Here is a 20,177-nt window from a genome sequence, read left to right as displayed (position 1 = left end):
CATGCTCTGAGGTAGTGGTGCTCCATGTTCCCATAACATATCACACCCATCAGTCTTAAATTCCATATGCAACATTTTTAATGGGCACTGTGAAGCATACTTCAGATTCTCCTTGCCTCAGGTTGCTCTGTGGTGTTTCATGCTCTTCATCTGACCTAGAGCTGAACTGATTTTCCCTCCCCAGCCCTTGAAGGCTTTTCCACCTACATGCATGTGTAGGCGCTCCAGTGTGTGATGGCAGCTCTTGGTGCCAGGAGAGAGCCTGCTCTGCTGGCTGTATCCTGGCCTGGGAGAGGAAGCTTGTGATTTCCTGATGCTCATACTTCTCCTCCCTTCCTTCATTCCCTTTCAGAACATGAGTGAGAACTTGAAGGACTGTTTGATCCAGACCCAGGCTTCCTTAGGTGAGATGGTGACGATAAAAACAGAGGCCTGCTCTCCGTGCCGGGACCAGGAGTATGGACAGCCTTGGTACGTGGCTGAGCTTCGGACTGATGTACTCCTTCTCTCCACTTACCCCCCAACTAGTTTTGGGGAATATACTTGAACTTCTTGAAGTTATTAAAGCCCTCCCTTGTGAGGTCTGCCTTGGGGTGTTTGACAAGGGTGGTCCCTACTAGTGCACCTACTGTAGATGAAGCCACTACCTGCTGTAGGCTTTAACCTTAAGCCATCTCAAGTACTAGCTTTTGGCAGGTTGGATGGCAAATTGAATTATTTCTCTGCTGAAGTTTTAGGACTAAAGGAGTTTGTCAGGCCCCATTGCCTCACCTCCTCTCTGTGTGCAGTCCCAATGTGTTGGTAGGTTAACATCATCTTTCTGTTGTTCCCTCCTCAGCTCTGGAAGGCCTGACCCACAGTCCATAGAGATGGAGCCCAAGAAACTGAAAGGGAAACGGGATTTAATCATGACCAAGAGCTTTCAGCAAGTGGATTTCTGGTGTAAGTGTATTGTGAGTGAGAGAAAAGCACCACTGCTGCTTGTATAGTCTTTGGTCTGTCCGTATTGGTACCGTACTGGTTTGGGTCAAGAAGCAGGGGAAAAAGAAGCCAGGGACAAATTTACATGCGCTCCTGCAAAGACCAGCACATTTAAAAGAGAAGCTGTTGCACAAACTCATCTTGTCCATGAGGGGTTATGCAGAGGTAGGGAACTAGGTGGAAAGTAAGCTGGAAATGTGAAAACACACATTGGAAAATCCTGAGAGTCTGCAAAAACTGAAGACTTGAATTCACAAACTGCAAAGGGAGCATAGTGCAAACAACAACTCTTTCTCCTATAGTCTGGAAAAGAAAACTGCTGCCACTTATGCACACCTACAAAAAAGGCAGACCTGCATCCCTGTCTGGACACAGGGAAAGTGCCTGGGGATGCTGTCTCTCTCCCAAGCACAGAATGAAGGCTGTAGTATGAGGGATGTTTGTTTTAGCTCCCTCTTTGGCGTGTGGGGAATCAAATCTTGGTTGGAGGACTTAGCTGCTAACCAGGGATGTGCAGGAGCCTCCAGCCTCTGTCTCTGCAGGCAGTGATGGGACCTTTCCCTGTGCATGCAGCCATCAGTGGTGAATGTGTGTAGAGCATCAGGGTTTATATAGGTGCATGTGTTGGTTAGGCAGGTGTGGGTTGGGGCAGACCCCTTGCTGAGAGATGTGGAGAAACAAGGGAGCAGCCAGTGAAGTGACTGTGTGTATGGAGGCTGGATACTGGGGAGGGGTCTCAGCTCGGCAGGGGGAAGGACAGGGAGCTGGCCTGAGCAGTGTGCATCCTGTGCACTGCGTGAACTGCACAGACATCACATGTGCCCAACCTAACCCTGGTTCCTTTTGCATCTGCAGTCTGCGAGTCCTGCCAGGAGTACTTCGTGGATGAGTGTCCGAACCATGGCCCCCCAGTGTTTGTGTCTGACACACCAGTGCCTGTTGGCATTCCTGACCGGGCAGCGCTGACCATCCCTCCTGGAATGGAGGTGGTTAAAGAGCCCAGTGGGGAGAACGATGTGCGCTGTATGAATGAGGTGATCCCCAAAGGTCACATCTTCGGGCCGTACGAGGGGCAGATCTCTAGCCAGGACAGGTCTGCAGGATTCTTCTCGTGGCTGGTGAGTGACGAATCTCCCCAACTAAGTGCCACCTCAGCCATACAGCTCAGAGCTGGGGGAGTTATGGGCTTGTGGTGCCAAACCTTAGCCATCTTCCCCCTTCTCTGAAGGTCTTCTGCTGACCCACATGTGCACGACGCAACCATTGACCTACCAGAAATATTAGCAACTTAAGGGTATAGATACGTGAAAGGAGACCAGGTGCCATGACACCTTAGTTCAGTTCACAGTTGTAGGAAGCAGAACTTGCTTCTGCTCTCTCTCTTGCCAAGAACCATGTTCTTCCATCTCCACTCAGTCTAGGTGTCCTCTAGTACCTTTCTCTGCACTGGTCATCATTTTGATGATAGAGGAAGGATTCTATCTAGAGATTGCAGAGCTCTCTCATGGGCGTACAGCACTCCCTCCCAGATTGCCTGAGCAGAGGAGATGGCCAAGAGGGCAGAAAAGAGATCCAATCCATCAGGAACTGATCTACGTGCAGACCAGCACCAAACCCTGTATTTTTTCCCCTCATACAGGCCTTGGGTAGTATATGAGATAGACCTGTCACTGGATCAACAGATGTTAATTATTATGAGAAATGCAATGTGGGATTTGAGTTATAGGTGGGGAAAAAACTGAGAGCTGCTCATATTAAATGCTCCTCATACTTCTCCATTTGTAAAATAAATGTGTCTCAGCCCTGTCCTGAAAGGGAAGTTAATCTTTTATTTCTTGGGATTGTTAGCAATCTTGTCAGCTGCATCCATAGTTTTGTTACAGATATCTGTACATAGAAAAATGCCTCTTAGTTCAGAGAAGCCTCCACACACACATTCAGATCAGGAGCCTGTTAGTACCAGGAAAGCTGAGACTGATGACAGAGGCTGGAACTGAAGCAGCGATCTGAGATTCATATACGTTCTTCTGCCTGGACCTGTTGGTTGACGTGCTGCACCTGTTCTCTTGTTCCATAGATTGTTGATAAGAACAACCGCTACAAATCCATTGATGGGACAGATGAAACCAAAGCAAACTGGATGAGGTGAGTCCAGTTCTCTTCTGCCTTTCCTTTTGGGGCTCTGTCTTCAAGAGAGAGGCCATCAAACACTACTTGTTGTTTGTCAGAAAAACAAACCAAAAATATCACCACCCATTTTGTAAATGGTGTGCTTGTGCTCTTTCAGTATTTATTTTAATGAGTATCCTTTGGTGTCAGATTCCTTTAGAAAGGATCTAAAACAAGACATAGATGTGTGTATGGAGGGATGGCTATTTTCTGGAATAAGGATAAATGATAAAGATGATCCTATTTATCTATTCTTAAAAATGCTGACGGGTCTCACTCCATTTTTTTATTTTTTTTTTTTTATGTTATGTTCAAATATTTGCAAAATGCTTTGCATTATCCCCAAGGTAACATTTGATTTGGTTTGGGTTTTTTTGTCCCTTCCCATTTGAAAGAGACTGAAAGAGATGCTTTTTTTGTTTTCTTTCTGGGCTTCACTTGAAACAGCTGTCTGTGGTGGCTGTCATTTGGCAGTGTCAGCTGTCCTGTGCGAGGAGAAAGGCAAAATGAGTGAGCTGCAGCAGCACTGAAGGCAGACCTGATGCGTGGGCTTGCGCTCCCTCTGCCGGCCCCACGCCTTGGCAGAGCAGGGTCTCAGTACTGAGCCAGGAGTGAGACTGGTTCTGGTTTGGGAACTGCAGTAGGAAGGGAAAGTGTGTAACCATGATGCAGTGTTTCAAGTATTGGCATATATCTGTAAAATGTAGGTCACTGAGGCCTCACATGTGTGGTATGTCGCCAGAACAGGGCATTGCTCTATACCGAGGCCTGTCCCACATTCAGACCAATCCTGTTTTCAGGGGTGAATTTTGGAAGCAGTTATTGTCAAGAAGGCATTTCCTAGAGAGTAAAGCAGTGTGGAATTACCTGGTTTGTCGGCCTGGATGTCTAGGATTTTCAGCTGTCACTCACTGAGGGAATAAAGAGTGTAAAGTACAGGTAGATGCAAGATTGACCTAATTGGTCATATGTGGTTGCACTACTTTTGCTCCATTTGAGTCTTTACATGGATAGCAGCTGTTCTGTCATTTGTGTTCTATAAGTTCAGCAAAGGATTTAATTTTTCTGCATGACAGTGAAGCTGGGGCAAAACAGTCTTGGAAAGCAAAAATTCTATTATGATCTCTTTTTCTACTGCCATGAACATAAGCTTGATGTCTGGATTTAAATGGGCACTACTTGTGGTCCTAGCACTGAAAAGCAGAATGTTCTTGCCTGAACTTGTATTTGCCATGATTCAGTCTCAAGATGAGTGTGGTCTGTGCTGTTCTGTACAGCCTTGAAAGGCAAGGAGGTTATGGCTTTGAAGAAGGGGTATGTTTGCAACTCTTCTGGAAATGGGTGTACTGAAGGACCTGTGCAGGTTATACCAGTGTTACTGATCTTTCTGATTTTACTCTTGAAAATTGCTTCTAACAGTAGTATTATGTAGGGTCTCACTGACAGTTCAAGTGGCAATAGAGGTCCTCAAAAAGCCTAGATTTGGTTTGTTAGCACTTTTCAAACTGAGGTGTGCTTGGTATCCTATACCAGAGCATCACCTGACACTGAGATTGCTTACAGAAACCATACTTTCAGGACGCTGTAGACAGCGCTCGTTTTGTTTTTCAGATGGTGCTCTTTGCTATCACTCACAGATGGAGTGCTTTGCAAAGTAGATCTACTCACCCACTGAGTAGGTGGGTATGGCGTGGGGAGGGCAGCTTGTGCTGACTCCTCTCTCTTCTTGTAGATCTCTGCCTATTGTTTTTGTTGTTTAAATACCACATCTGAGCCCATTTTCATTTTCCCGCTGAGGACAATACGTACACTGCAGCACTTGCTGGTTTAATTTCAAGTGACTGTTTACCCAGGGCAGTGGATGACAGGGAGGAAGGAGTATGAAGCACAGCAGGTGCCATGTCAATGGTAGAATCCTCGTGCCCTTTCTCTCATCATTCAGTTAGCCAATGTGAACTCCTGATGCTGGGAGCATGTTCTCCTAAGCTGGCTGCTGGTGGAAGAATAATGCACCCTTCATCTCTGTCCAGAGTAAAATGCTGTTGTTTGCAATACTTTATAAAACTGCATGGCTTTGATTTGTGCAAACGTCCTCCTCTGTTTTTATTTTTCTGGGCACTGATTATCATGGATTGCAGCAAACCCCAAATGAAATTAATGCTTTCTTGGACACAACCTGTAAATTGCTGATGATGAGAGTTCTTGGGGCTTCTGAAGGGTTGCAGAGAACCATCCATTTTCCTGATTGCTTCTGAGGAAATTCTGTTGTTTAGTTGTTAGTGTTCTCTAGAAATAATAGATATGAACAAAAAATGAAAGTAATTCAGAAAGTTCAGGAAACAACACTCTGTCTATGTGTCACTTGGCCCAGACTGAGATGCAGGATAGGAAGTACCAGCAAACTGATGGTGCCTAACTGAAGTGTTGGAGTGCAGTGCCTCATATTTGGGGTTTCCAGGCTAGTTTAGGCATTTATAGTCTGTATCCCTTCTTACATGTGAGTACCTGAGTTCTTAGGCTTTTGGCACAGTTCAGATTCATCCTTTCTCATATGAAAAGTCCAGTGCAAGTCTTCCTCAATTCTTTTTCCTTTATCTTCCTTTCTGCCATCTTTCCTCTCCAAGCATAGTAACAAAGAGGTCATGGGGAGCCAGACTGTTCTATAAATCTTCCTGTATCCTTATCGTGGAGATGTCTGTGATTTGATCTTCATACAATAATAGAGCCTGGAAGGGAGCTCTAGTCGAGTGCTCCATCAGGCTGCTTAAACCAGGACCAACTTAGATCTTTTAAGTACTAAGCTGCTGTTTCAACTTTACAGGACCTTTTAAAAATAAACATTAAAAAAAAGTCAGGGTTACTGTGACTTCCCATGTGTTCAGGGTGAGTAAAAGTCACCAGTTTATGAATGTCATTTTGTTGAACTTCATAAACTGATTTCTGTTACCTTGCACCAAGCGGAGCAAATGTTCTTATCCATTGCAAATTTATGCAGAGCAAAAGGATCCTAAAGTACTGTGATCCCTGTAAAAAAACCCAAAAAAGCCCTGGGAAAAGTTACATACTTGTTTCTTAGAGGCCAAGAACAGTGGAGTTGGTTGATATTTTTGTGAAGTGATCATTAAGTGCCCACTCTTCAGGTAGTTTACAATGTCATTTGTTTTGAAAGAAATAGCTGTACTGTTTTGCACCACAGATTGACCTGGGCTGAGGTGAATTCACAGCCTCACAGCTGGGATTCCTCTGGAGCTTGCTAAAACACCACATGGCAACCCAGAGAGGTGCTTGGAAATATTGGTGACTGTCTCTAGGGACATACTGCATGCTAGAGGAAATGCATGAGGGGAAGCAGATCTCTCTGCTAGTAATACTGTCTGCATTTTTATAAGGAGGAGGTAAATGTGCCTGCTAGGAACCTAACATTAATTGAATTTGTGATTAAAACTGGCCAGAGTTCATTACTCTCTCTGTGGCAAGTTTGCTATTGGAATCCGTAAGTTATCTTAGATGCTGGAGCAAATGAGTGGAAACTCTGAAATCTGAATATCCGGGCCTACCACAGGCTGTCCTAAATGCACTTGATGGGATACCGTGTCTAGGAAGAGCAAAAAAGCTCTGATTCCCAATCAGTGCAGTTTTGCTAGTGACAGTAGGTGTGAATTCAGCGAGAAGACGGTGTGTCAGGTTTCCTGACCCTGCAGCTCTGGGGAGACTTCTGTTCTGCAAGCTCACTGCTACCCAGGAGCACTTTGCAAAATATTGTTACTTTTCACCAGAGCAGCTTGTTTCCGCCACGTGGAGGTTTGTTTCTGCCGCATGGAGGCACTGATGATACTGTGCAGTCATGAGTACCTGCTGAGAATATACATGAAGCCCAGTTTGGCTGAATGTGATAAAAATCATAGTGTGAATATTCCTTTGCTCAGTGTTCCGAGTAACCTTTTCCCTCTTTCCAGTGTTCAGCTGGGAGAACTCCGTTTTTCTTTTAATTTGGTAAGGGGTTTTTTGGGGGTTTTTTTTGAGGTCAGTGTAGCAAGTGCTTTGCTGGCTTTTCATCTTTCATTACCATCTTCTCTAAACGCTCCTTCTTCCCCTCTATAAATGAAGCTCCACCAAAACAGTGTCTCAAGTATGCATTTATGTCTGTTCCAAAGAAATGCATCTATGCACTTAGGTCCCAGCTTTCCCTGTATATGGCTTCGATTTGAGCAGCTTTTCCTACTGGTTTTCCAGCTTTAACCAAGCTTCTGACACTTGCCCCAGTGGAGGGCAGCAGCATCAGTGAGACTGATTAAACAACAGTGTTAACAGCACTAAGGAGAAAATAGAACAACAACTGACAAGGGTTGTTGCCTTTCTGTAGGTTTTTCTTACTCCGCAGCCCACAAGCACCTTTTAGAGGAGTGCATCCTAAACGACTTATCTTGTGCTGGGCCACAGCAGTGCTTAGAGGCATCTACCTCTGAGGAGGCACCAGCAGGGCCATCACAAATGTGGAGCCATCACTTATACCAGTTTTTCAGAAAGTACTACAGGTGGATTTTCTGCCTGCACAGAGGGCAGTTGGCCAAGATCTTACGATTAACTGTATTTCTTCGAAAGAGGAGGATCTGAGCTAGCCCAGCCAGAATTTATTCCCCTAACATTGCAATGATACTAACAATAGATCCCAAATCGAATGAAATCAAACGTTCTGTCTACTAGTAGTAGCATCTTTGGTTTCATTTAATTTGAGGCGATAAGCAGGAAGAAACTGAACACATTGAGAAACCGTTAGGTTTTCCCACCCATGGTGTCACTTCAGAGATACAGTTGATAGGTGTTGTAACCATTAAGATATATTACTTCTTGTATGTGGCCTCTGATCTTCTCTGTGCTGTGCTGCATAGAGAATAATCCATTGCCCAGGCTGCAGATTATTCCTCTGTCTGCAGTTCCACCTTATTTATGTGCAAAACTGCATGTTCAGACAGTCTGTTTTTTCCTTCCCTGTTAAATAGATCTGCTGCTGCCTTCTTTTCTTTCCCCAATAAAGAAACATAGTTAGGACTAATGTTTTGTTTATTTTTAAAGTTTCCTTTGACTGTGGCTGGAAAAATTAACACACACTCCCTTTGGACAAAACTACTTTTTCTCAGGATGACTGCCTCGTCTTCTCAATGGGCTGAGGCTATGAGTTGTTTGTTTGAAGCACCAGAAACTGGGTGCAGGCTCCTGTCAGTGGCAGTGATGGAAAGCCTAGCCAGGAAAAACAAGTGGGTGGCCTCATTCCTTTTGAGAACAATGGGAAACAGCATCCATTTCTGGGTGAAGCAAGAGCTTGCTGTGAAGCAGACAAATGCTGGATGTGCAGTACCATGATGCTGAAAAAAAGACCTTTCCTCAGGGAAAGTGAGTTGCAGAAATTGCCTGAGTCTAGTCAGAATTGCCCTACTCTAAAAAAAGTCTGATTTGATACAGCCTCTGCATAACATCCTGCAAGTTGTAACAGAAAGGGTGGTATAAACAACATTCCACTGCATGTTGTGCCAGGCAGAACAATACAATGTATGTCAGGCCTCTAAATTTCATCAAAATTTTGAGCAATATCACCTTAGAAGCTAACTAACTTTGTGAGTGATTGTGAGTTTACACACTTTTTTCTGTGTACGAACTGTGGCAAGTGATACGAGACTGAACTGAAATTGTCATATGTAAGTCAGGGCATCAGACGAAGTGTAAAATTTCATTTTACCTGTAAAACTGAGAAGGCTCCTTTACACTAGTGCTGCTTGGTGTTTTTTTTCTTAAGCTTGAAAATTGCCTCTTAAAAACAAAACAGCTGCCTTTTCCTGGTGAGATTGAGGAAAACTGAGAGGTTGTTGCAGGTGGGGGGAGCTGGATCCCACCGAACTCCTCTGCCCCAGTGCTGCACTGGCCAAGTGGTTGGATGCAGGGGGCTGCTTTGCGCTGATTTCCTTTTACCCAATTATGCTTTGTGGGATGTTCAACCCAAGGAACATGGCTGAACGAAAGAGGAAGCCCAAGTTTTCCAAGGAAGAACTGGACATTCTGGTCACTGAGGTGACCCGAAATGAAGCCATGCTGTTTGGGAGGGAGACAATGCGTCTATCCCATGCCGACAGGGACAAGATCTGGGAAGGCATAGCCAGGCAGATCACATCAGTCAGCCAGGTCCCCAGATCTGTAAAAGACATTAAACACAGATGGGACGACATGAAGAGAAGGACCAAGGACAAACTGGCATTCATGCAGAGGTCCCTCTCCAGCCCTGGCAGCATGGGGCAGCCCTCGGCCATCGTCCTGACCGCCCACGAGAGAGCCATCCAGTCGACACTGCGTTCATCCCACCAGATGCACGGTTTCCAGAGAGCGGATCTGGACGTGGTTGACAGCCTGTCAACAAGCTGTAAGTATCATTGCCTTAACACCTCTTTGCCTTATGCTTGGATACCTCAGTTTGACACCATAAGAGCATTGTGTGTTGTGTGAGATGCTGGGTTGCCTGTCAAGACAGGTCTTACTGCTGTGGTTGGTTTCAAGACAGCCTGCTCTGGTGGTTGTGGGGTGTTGAAGTGGATTGTTTCCAAGTTAAGATCATCTTCTTTATCTGTTTATCTAGTTCTTTTCTATACTGTCTTCTAAGGGTAGATGATGGATTATAAATCTGACCTAATCCTACAAGTGAGGGAGCATCTGTAGTTGAAGTGCAACTACCTCCAGTCTGTGGGGAAAATGCTTGTAATGGATTAGGGGATCTTCACTGTGATAAACCAGCAATGTTATCAAGCTGGGGGTCATCTGCCAGTCACTAATGGATCACTTCCAAAAGGACTGTTGGGAGGTCTCAGTGATCACTGGCTTTCGTTGCTCTGAGGCCGGGCCACTTATGATTTCTCATTAGTGGTCTGAAGGATCAACATAAATGCTATGAAAAAGATAGATGATAACAACTGTTTCTTCACTGGTTTTAAAGGAATTGCTGGCCCTGCTTTTGAAGTTATCTTCTTCCACCACAATTCTCAGACACCTTCCAGCGCTAAACCACAAACTGCTTTTGCAAGTTCTTCCCATAGCTGTGTACACACAGGTTTTCGTCATGGAGGTGCAGCTTCTTGGTCTGTTAGCTTTTAGGGATACAAAGGAGAGAAAGGGGATAACTTCTTGGGAAGTGAGTCAACTAACACCTCATGAGCAGCACTGTCCTACCACATTAGATCTGATCTCATATTTGTAGTAGTGTTGTTAGTGGAAAAGCAAGGACAAAAATCTTCAAGAACTTAAAAAGTGGGAATTGGTCATTCTTTACATCTGTCTTGGAAGCCAGTGGCACTTTGCAACAAGTGAAGTCTTGTCTCTTCTTACTCTTGATATGCCTGTACTTGTAAACTGGCACATCACTATATATTTATCAGACTAATGAGAACTTTCCCCTACTGTTTTGCTTTGGTTTTGATTTTGCATCAAGTATACTTACCTGATTAACATAGGGTGCTGTTGCTGCTACGCCTGACTCCCTCATTGTCTTAGTGATATCAAGCTATGTAGTGGCTTTGCAGTACACACTTTGTGAGCAGCAGATACTACATCTATGCTTTTCTCAGTGCAGGGATTGTAAGAAATGACACAGGAGCAGAATTTTTGCATGAGGGCTTTGTGTCCCTCCAAAATACTGGAGTGTGCTAGCTACTTATGGTTTTGGGGAAAGGGAGTCATTGCTGCTGTCTGAAATGGATTTATATTCTAGTAACAAACGATGCTGTGTACAGGATACCATAATAGCTTGGGTTCATCCACTCTTCCAGCTTCTTATGGCTAAGCTTATCACCCAGATGCTAACGTTGCAGCACTTGCATGTTGAGTTACGCATTGGAAACTACAGGCTTGTCTGAAATGGTAAACTGAGGGGAGGGGAAAACCCTTTTAACATGTTCTTTGAGATACCCTGAAACAGAAACCAGAGTTGTGAGGGATTTCACACTAATAATTCATGCTTCCTCTTCTATTTAAGCTGGTGAAGATGAAGAGATGCCAGGCACTTCTCAGGAACAACACTTCGCTTCGCTGCAGAGGGCTGGTGCAGGAGTCAATCATCTCTCCGGGCCCTCCTTCCTCCGCACTTCTTCCTCATCAGAGCACTTGGAAGCTAGCAGCCAAAGGCAGGAACTGCACTGTCCATCCCCACGCACCACCTCGTCCTGCAGACCCCCGCACCCCCGCACAAGGAACCCACCCCTCTCCAGCTTCGATCGCCAGCTTCTCCATTCCCATGCTCAGCAAACAGACATGTTTGGGCAGTTCTGCCAGGAGCTGGTGGCCATTCATAGGGACATGGCAGACAGCATGCATGCCGTCAGTCAGAGGATGGCTGACCTCACCAGTCAGGTCAGCCAGATGTGTCAAACACTAACAGAAATACGTAATGGGGTCCAGGCTCTCCATAGGACACAAGATCCTAGTGTCATGCAAGGGTCTTGTCAACAAGACACTTGCCCTAAACAGCCCTCAGAACCTAGTTCAGCGTCTAACCAAAACCCTCTAAAACAGATGACTCCTGCACGGACTACCAGATCACAAAAGAGAAAACATTTTTAGTCTATGTCATATAAAGTAAAGAAGGGTACTCCTTCCTGAGCTGCTGCATGCTCACATGGCTTCTCTATGTGTATCAGTACTCTGTGGGGAAGGTAAACAGCTGACCCAACCCATCCACCCCCCTGCCAGCTGTATGAATTATGGCAGCTAAATAATAGGACTTTCCCTCTGCAATGGCAAAGAGGAATCTTGGAATGTAGGATGTCTTTCTATTCATAGAGACTGGGAGTTTTCACTGACTTCCCCATGCTTTAAATGCTCTATAAACTGCGATACAATAGGAATCATTATCTGAATCTCTTCCCATACCTGTGAAATGTTATTTATAGTGACAACATGCTACAGAGCTCCCTTTGCAATTGACTAACAAATTTACCCTACTACTGCCTTCCCATCATTTTCCTGAAAATTAGTATAGGCAATATGTGCAGAAATATAGCCTTATAACTCTAAAGACACTTGCTGCTCATTCTTTTATTGTGCATTCAGCAATAGTGAGCAATCCAGGGTTTACTGTGACATATACACAGTTTTGGGGAGAGGGGTTTAAAAGAGCTTTTGCAGAGAAGTGAAAAAATCATGATGTTGAGGACAGGTCTGAGCATGGTGGTTTTAGACTTCTGAGAAGGGCTGTGATGGCATGGGCCTGGATCCTGCAGTAGCACATCCACTTATATTAAAGAATTAAAATTTTGTTTGCTCAGGTCTGAAACCCCTACCTACCCTTCACAGTTGCAGTTAAAATACAATTATTTCATAATATGACAACATTTAAAGAGAATTGTATCATATTATTTTCTTGCATGTTGCAATCTTCAGTTTTGAATCACCTCACCCTCTTCAGAACGTGAAAGACTGAACAGAAACAACAAAAGATATAGGGCCTGCTTCTGACCTTAAGAACAGTTTGGTTTTGTTTCATTGTAATTCTGTCAGCTTCAGTACAGTTACTCTGCACTTAGTGTTATTTAGCATGGGATCTGTTCTGTGTTCTCCTATTGTGAAGAGTTTACAGTCTAAATTCACAGCTACATAGATTAAAATCTTAGACGTGTTGGTTTTGTACTGCTTTCTTTCCCCATAGAGATGCAAGAAAGGACTGTGTTACAACATTTGAATTGTTTAGTGCTGTGTGAGGTTCCCATGTACAACCCTGATTCTGGAACTAGGCTTTAATAGTGTCACCTCAGGTGGTGATAATGTATGTGGTAGCTCTTTTATAACATGTCTGTTTTCTCCTTGATTTGCACATCTGCATCTACCATGCTGCCCCCATTTCTGGAAAAATCTGGATCATTATCATGATCAGCAGGGAAAAGGGCCAAGGTGTTAACCACACACAGCACACCACTGCTCTCCAGGCTGTCCTGTTGTTTTTGGAGGCAGGTTGCAGGAAGCTATTCCAGTTAATATGGATGAGCATCATCATGCCATGGCTGGGCTAGAAACTTGGCTAAAAATTTACAGAAACTTCAGTGGGAATTGAACATAGGCAGCATGGTAAAGCAGAAGAATGGCTTGTTTTGTGTGATCTTCAGGGATCTTCTCTAGTCTGTCTGACCTGTCCTTTGAAAGTATAGTGCACTAGCTTCTCTTCTGGAAAGATCATTGTATATCTGTTGTGTCAGGCATACTTGACCTGCTTTTCCTTTTTTTTTTCTAGATGTTCTGTAATTTTAATTCAAGTAATTTATTTTTAGTGGTGCAGTAAAAGGTCCTTGCTCAAGGAAGCAGTGGTCTGGCTAGGAGAAAAGCCTCGTTTCTGGGGAATCACTTGACTGGTTTCACGCAGAGGATGTTCCTTGTAGTGCTGGTGCCAGACCGGGGCAGAACTTGCTCACCTTCCTCTGAGGATGTCCTTTTACTTCTGTTGTACCATCTGTATTCTACAAAAGTCACAGTCTCTCTTCAGATGAAAGAGAGATTGGGAAATCTGGCAGAAGTGGATCTAATTTATGAATCAGAGTGAACTGAGAAAAGGTGATAAGCTTTAAAGGCTTTCTGGGTCGATATAATGCTGCTACTATATATTAAAAGTGGTATTTTATATTTTTATAATATTTGGTCTCTGCTGATGTTCTCCCATGGGTATACTGATAAGATTAGATCCTCTGATGTTGTCCAGGGGGATCTTTTCTGGGAACCCTTGGATCTGCAGGGAAGGAGACTCCTGCAGGTGCTGGGCACTGGAGGAAGTTAGCATCATTGCTGCCATCCAATTGCCCACACAGATTGTGTTAAGAGAGAGAATCCTGGTGAAGGATGCACAACTCTCAATACAAACCCCGAAAGGCTGGGTACTGGTCAGGAGAAAGGACTTTTTACTGTAGACTGCATGATATCTCCCCCAGTTTCCTCTGTGGACTATTACAGATCGGTCCAGATCAGGGGACGTATCTCCTGCCCTGTGTAGACCCCTCGGTGGAGTGGCTTTTCTGTACTGGCTCGCAAAGGATACTTCCTCCTGCACCCATCATGTTAACTGGCTGTTGAAGTAAGTGCCTGCATCAAAGCAAACTGCTGTGCTCAACCCCAGTATCTCCATGTCTTGTACATGCTGAAAAAATTCTCTTTTTAAAAGTATTTTTGTTAAGAATGCAATAAATATATAACACTTTTAACATGGCTGCTGTTGAGTCATTTGTTTCTCTCATACAATTTTTGCCTGAGCTGGTAACAAACCTGTCACGGATGTGGGTCTCCTGGAGACACTCAGCATCAGAGTGCTGAGGCAGGGTCTGTGGGTATGGCATCTCGGGGCACCAGTCTGGGCTGCTCTCTTGCGTGGGATCTCCTGCCCTGGCTCTGTGCCTGATGTTGATTTTGGAAAGGCCAGTGGCCTGTTCCCTGCAATGCTCTACTCTGTCTGTCAGGGTGACATCAGAGCACCCCCGGGGCCAGATGGAAGGTAAGCAACGGAGTGGGTAGGAGGGAGGCATGAGGCAAGGCCAGGGGGATAGCAGAGGGGAGGAGGATAAAAGCTTGAGCCTTCCTCCAGCTGAAAATGTCCCCTTCCTCTTTGCTGTCTCTTCTGGAGGGTCGTCTGTTCTCCTCCTGAGAGGAATGGTCCCAGCTGCCAAAAAATACCTTGACATTTTTCTGGGCATGCTCACTTGACCATCCCAAAATGTGGCAATTTGGTGTCCTGAGTGGGCTGTGGCTTAGAAAAAAGGGCGATATGATGTTTATTTGCTGCTAGCTAGAAAGTCTATGAGAAAGGTGGTCCTGCAGAGCAAGGAGCTGTGCCTCCAACAGTGATGGGGTTGATTGAAACCCCAATAGCTACAGCTGGGTTATAACTGGTCTCCATTGGTACAATGGCTGGTCCTGAGTAGCCTGGGCAGGACATGAAATTACCTATTTGTGGCTGGTAGCAATGCATCTTTGTAGGACCAGGTGCAGCTGAGGGTGGCTGGATCTGTCCTGGGAGCAGTATGACCCCAGTCCTCCTCTGAGGATCATGGTCCCTTGGGAAAGCTGCTATGCAAGCAGGGCTGTGCCCATCTGTGTGCCCATCTGTGGGTCAGCCTAACCATGCCTCTCCTGGGCATCCAAACCAAAGTAGCCTCCTTGCCTCAATCCAGACTGAGTATTTGGCATTGGGAGGGGAACTGGGTACTTTCCAGCCTTCACAGGAAGGGTTGGGTTGTTCAGGATGTGAGCACTTTGGCTTCGGGACATGTGTCAGAGAAGGTAGATCCTGCAGTCTCTCCTCAGCAGGCAGTTTGTGTCCCCTGTTCACCAGGCAGGCTGCCCTTTTGTGGAATGACTTTCTCCATCCTTGGAAAGCACCTGTGGTGTGCAGCGGCACTAGGTGTCTTAGACCAATATGAGGTTTATGCAGTCCTTTGTAACCTGCATCTTGAGCTTCTGGGGACACTGGAGCCTGGGGCTGGGCAGCACTGGGTTGTTTGTGTGGATGATCTCATCCCATTTACCTTACCTGAGGGAAGTATCACAGGTGGAAAGCTTCCTCTCCGGGAGGGTAAACCACTTACTAGCTGGGAGCAGCTGTGGGGAAACATGTTTGTGACTGGATTATTCCACAACTCTCTGTTAAGGGCTCTTGGTGAAATTGGCAGGGCTGGTGGCTGCAGGAGGCTGGATGGGAGTGAGTGGCCAGGCAGCGTGCTGCAGGGTTGCAGCAGTTCACCAGCTCGTACCCTCCAGACTGCGCTCTCCTCCCAGCTCCCCACTGCTCCAGGAAGTGGCCAGAGCTTCCGAACACAGGCAGCAGAGCTGAAGGACGCTCTCAGGCAGAAACTTGGAGGGCTGTAGAGGCAGAAGGAGAGCGATGAATAGGAAAAGCATGCTCATGCTTAACAAAATACTTAATAATAAAAGCGAGCCCCGGTGGGAATAGATAACCAGACTCTCCCCTTCCTGTTCAAAGTTGTATTTTAGGGAGTTTTCTAAATCTCACTGTCAAATGCAGTTTTCTGTGACTGCACCGGACCATCCTGGCACTGCTCAGTGAATTCCTCAGTGCCACTGGCTGTGGGGGTGTGAGTCCTGTATGTTGTGTTAAGGATCTCTGAGTGACTTCTGGTTGGTAAATCTTTGCAGGTAGCCAGGCTCCTTTACAGGGGCACCCTGATCTTGTCACTGTACTGTTGTGGACAGTGGGATGCTAGGAAGCATCCTGACATTTTGCTTGGACTGGGGAGAGCATCCTCTAGGATCTCCTGTACTGCAGGGCATCAAACTGACTGCAGCACATTGGTATACTTCAAGGGCTGTGTATCTCATGGCTGTCTGAATGCCTGATCCGCCTTTTGATGAGTGATCACTAACACCCAGAAGAAATAACCTGGCAGCTGTGTGCCATTGCAGGGCCTCCTTCCCACTGTGCTGGTCCAGGTCTTTCTTCCTTTTCAAATACACAAACTGGTAGTTTAAAAGTTATTTGGTTTTGTGACCAAAAGTAAAAGAAGGGTTAATAAAAGCCAATTTTGGCAGTGCCAGAGTCTACTGTTTAAAAAATTGCCGAAAATGGCAGAGAATCCTGGGTAGCACACATTAGGAAAAATACAACTGCTTGCAGGCACATGGACAATTGCTTAACATTAAAACCGGAATTGCTGGACTCTCGGGCAGTCTGTTCTATGTGTTTTGTGGGAAGTTTCACCAAGTTTGTGACCTTATGTATATGTGGGTTAGTGTGATCACGTGCAGGTGGGCTTGCGTCTTAATTTGTGCATTCACATGGCTGGAGAAGGGAAGAATATGCAAGGAAACTTTGGCAGATTTCTTAAGCCAAAGAAATACCTATCTATATAAGGGAACTTGAGCAAGGACTAGTAGCAGCAGATGTCAGAGGAGCCATATGCCACTTGCCTTCATTAATGTTGCTGCATCAGGGAGCACTGAATAACAGGCGAATGGCATAAGAAAAGAATAAGCTCTATCTATGAACCGTTCAGGTGTGCTTTGGGGTCTGTACATGCCATGATGGGTCCTCCTCATGGTCCTGGGTAGGTGTTGTGAGCACATGCTGGTGGCAGCTGGAGCCAGTATTACCAAGCCTTTTTTATGTCCTCTAGTAGGAACATTAGTAGTGTGAGAGCAAATAATATGACCCTAGTGATAGGTCTCTGTCTTAGCAGGTTTCTTGGAGTGGGAATAAATACATTTTGCTGAGCTGAAAACTAGCTGTTTTAAATCAGGAAAATAAATCCCATGCCCAGAAAGTGATCTTTCTGTCAGCATTGCCAGGAGATCCCCACAATGTGGTGCTGGGGTTTCCACTTGCAGAGCTGTTTGTATTTTTATGTCACACCCTGCTGACCTCTCAACTGCAAAACCTTCCAGTACTGGAACATCCTTGGACTACCAGCACATGCCCCCATGCACATTAGGTATCCATGTTTCTGTCCTTAGAATCTCAGTTCTGCTTGTCTGAGAGGAGAGAAGCAAGGAAATCTGTTATCTACTAAAATGGAAGGCAGTGTTTTGGGGAAGTAGATAGGCAGAGGAACCCTGCCATATTCCAGATGTTCCTGAGAACAAGGAAGGAAGCCCTGGGATGTGAAGTGATGGTGGGGAGTCACAAAGTCCTTGTTTCCGTCACTAGACAAAGATACTTCTGCCTAGGAGAGTCTGTGTCACCCTTACTGGCAGATACCCCTTCAGGCTGGATATGCACTCTTGTCATCCCTTCCCCAGCAAGAAATTGACCCACTGGCTTTGTGCTCCCTAGGTATCCATCCTCATTGTTCTGTATCTCTGGGAATTTGCACACCATTGCTTATAATTCCATGCTTTCCAGTCTGGCTGTGTTGATGGCTCTCTCTGAAGGTCATTCTGGCTTCTTCATAGTTGTCATTCTGATACAAGGTGGGGCGCAGGAGAGAAGTTTGTGCTTCACACCTGCCTTGTCACCTTACCCTCAGGTACGTCGTCATCTCCCGGGAGGAGAGGGAGCAGAACCTGATGGCCTTTCAGCACAGCGAGAGGATTTACTTCCGTGCCTGCCGTGACATCCACCCTGGGGAGAGGCTGCGGGTGTGGTACAGTGAGGATTACATGAAGCGGTTGCATAGTATGTCCCAGGAGACTATCAACAGAAATTTCACAAGTGGTGAGTCCCTTCTGTTTCCATCCTCTCTCCTGATCCCCTTGGGCTGCCCCACTTGTTGGGCCAAGTGTGGTGGGTGAAGTAGGTGATGCACAGGCTGTGTGATGAGAGATGTATTTCTAGAAGCAGAGCATCTCTGGGTGAGAGCCTCCAGCTCTGCCTGGCATGGATGGATGGGTGTACAAGAAGAATAACATAACCAGTCATGGAGATCATGAAAGAAAGATTTATGCTGTGGTGTGTCATGTCATGTGTTGTGTTGTGTCATGTCATGTGTGTGCTATAAAGGCCTAATGCAACACTCAGGGATCACAGAGCACCCCTGTCACAAGACTTTCTGGCCTGAAGATTGCCAAGCTGCTGATCCTACAGACAGCTTTAGGTTTTTCCTCTGAGCAACCTATTTGAGAGAACTCCAGTTGGTTTCATGGGCCTATGAAAGATATTTCCTTTGTGTGTTTGTATGTCCATTTTCCTCGTTTAATTTATCTCCTCTTTCTTCAGAAAGATAATTTGGGATCAGCGCGACATCAGCTAGAGACTCCTTAGTCTCACAACCTTAGAGTGTATGTACAACGTACAGGAGGCTTTGTAATTATCAGACTGTTTCTTCCTTGGATAGAAATTGTTATCTTATCTAAAGAGTAGCAGTGTTGGAACAAACCCAGCAGTCCTTTGGGCCAACATATTGTCAGCAATACAAGAAGCTTTAGAGGAAAGCAGAAATTTTTAATGCACCTGTTCATCTATACAATGCTGATACCTGAAGTTAATTAGGAGCATTTCTTTCTAGGCTAGATGCAGAATGGCAGGTCCTCAGAGGGGCAGCCACACTAAATATAACTTTGTAATTAAGATTCCCGTGTATATTATTACACAGCTGCTGTTGCTGCCTTGACTTGGTAAAAGGTGTCTCCTCTTCAGTAATGGGGTGGACAAGATGTTCGAAAAAGTTGGTTATCTCTATCGCCTTAGGGTTATTATGCACTTGCAGTGTTACATCTTGGTGGCTGTACTTGAGCAATTCCCACTTCTGAATGAACATCGTTATGAATTTGCTTTTTTGTATTAATGAACATCGCTGAGTGATTAGGTACAGCTTCAGTGATTTTGCTGCAATAACATGCACACATTAGTCATCCAAATGGCTTAGTACTTTCTGAAAGTACAACAAGACAGTCTGTGCCCTTGGACCAGCTGCTGTAGAGGGGCACCAATGCTATGAGCTATTGCCCTACCATACAGACATGCCTTTAGTCATGGTTTGTCATGGTGTGGTGGTTTGTGTGAGCTGAAATGGTAACTCACAGCCTGCTCTGTGCTACAAGTGCAGTGAGGATCTGCCTCTGGACTCGTCAGGACCTGCCGTAGCCTTACACATCCTCAGGCAGAACTCCATGTGGCTGTGGAGACCATTCCAGAAATGTCTTGTTGACCTCATCCTGCTACAAGCTGAGCTCAGCCTGTGTTCACAAGAGGGGCGCAGAGATGTTGTTAAAATGGGGCATCACTCGGGCCATTTCTAGACTTGTGAGACATCAAAGCCTCAACTGGGAGGGCACTGGGAGGTGGTCAGGAAGCAGCACAAAAATTTGTTGAGTTACTTTCTGTTTAAAAGATTTCAAATCCCCTGCAGATGAACCTGTCAAATGAAGTGAAGTGGCACACTTTATTAACTCACAGAAAAATGTCATGGTTCCTGGGTTTCGTTTCTGTAGATAGTTTCTGATTCGCCTCATCATTAGAGCTGAGACTACTATTATGAGGGATTGTCTTGTGATTTTTAGCTTTTCCATAGGGCTGAAGCACTCGGCTGGTTGGGGAAAAAATCACCAAGAAAGAAGAATTCGTTCTC

General features: G+C 45.3%; 2 protein-coding genes across 3 annotated transcripts in view; both read left to right on the top strand.

The window, feature by feature from the left end:
- Positions 1-355: 355 nt before the first annotated feature.
- Positions 356-20,177, top strand: part of PRDM11 (PR/SET domain 11) — a 42,382-nt gene continuing 22,560 nt past the window's right edge. The window contains exons 1-5 of one of the 2 annotated variants that reach the window (XM_027641785.1): positions 356-471; positions 839-942; positions 1,837-2,099; positions 3,059-3,126; positions 18,138-18,325. In XM_027641785.1, the coding sequence (XP_027497586.1) occupies positions 356-471; positions 839-942; positions 1,837-2,099; positions 3,059-3,126; positions 18,138-18,325 (739 nt within the window). Of the gene's footprint in view, positions 472-838; positions 943-1,836; positions 2,100-3,058; positions 3,127-3,678; positions 4,090-18,137; positions 18,326-20,177 lie in introns of those variants that run through there. The other variant, XM_027641787.1, reaches the window with a different exon arrangement.
- Positions 8,964-14,360, top strand: LOC113946508 (myb-related transcription factor, partner of profilin-like). Its single transcript, XM_027641792.1, has 2 exons — positions 8,964-9,559; positions 11,162-14,360. The coding sequence occupies exons 1-2, from the start codon at positions 9,121-9,123 to the stop codon at positions 11,743-11,745; spliced, it is 1,023 nt and encodes a 340-aa protein (XP_027497593.1). The 5' UTR covers positions 8,964-9,120; the 3' UTR covers positions 11,746-14,360.

The sequence above is a fragment of the Corapipo altera genome, unplaced genomic scaffold, assembly GCF_003945725.1.
Source record: "Corapipo altera isolate COAL_440 unplaced genomic scaffold, ASM394572v1 23b, whole genome shotgun sequence".
Lineage (NCBI taxonomy): Eukaryota > Metazoa > Chordata > Aves > Passeriformes > Pipridae > Corapipo > Corapipo altera.
The sequence above is the reverse complement of the archived record's forward strand: the minus strand, read 5'-3'. Positions and strand labels throughout refer to the sequence as shown.

Excerpts from the sequence above, each read along its gene's own strand:
- LOC113946508 (XM_027641792.1), top strand. The coding sequence starts at position 9,121 with ATGCTTTGTGGGATGTTCAACCCAAGGAACATGGCTGAACGAAAGAGG. Across the intron at positions 9,560-11,161 it reads TGACAGCCTGTCAACAAGCT|CTGGTGAAGATGAAGAGATG; the intron begins GTAAGTATCATT and ends CTTCTATTTAAG.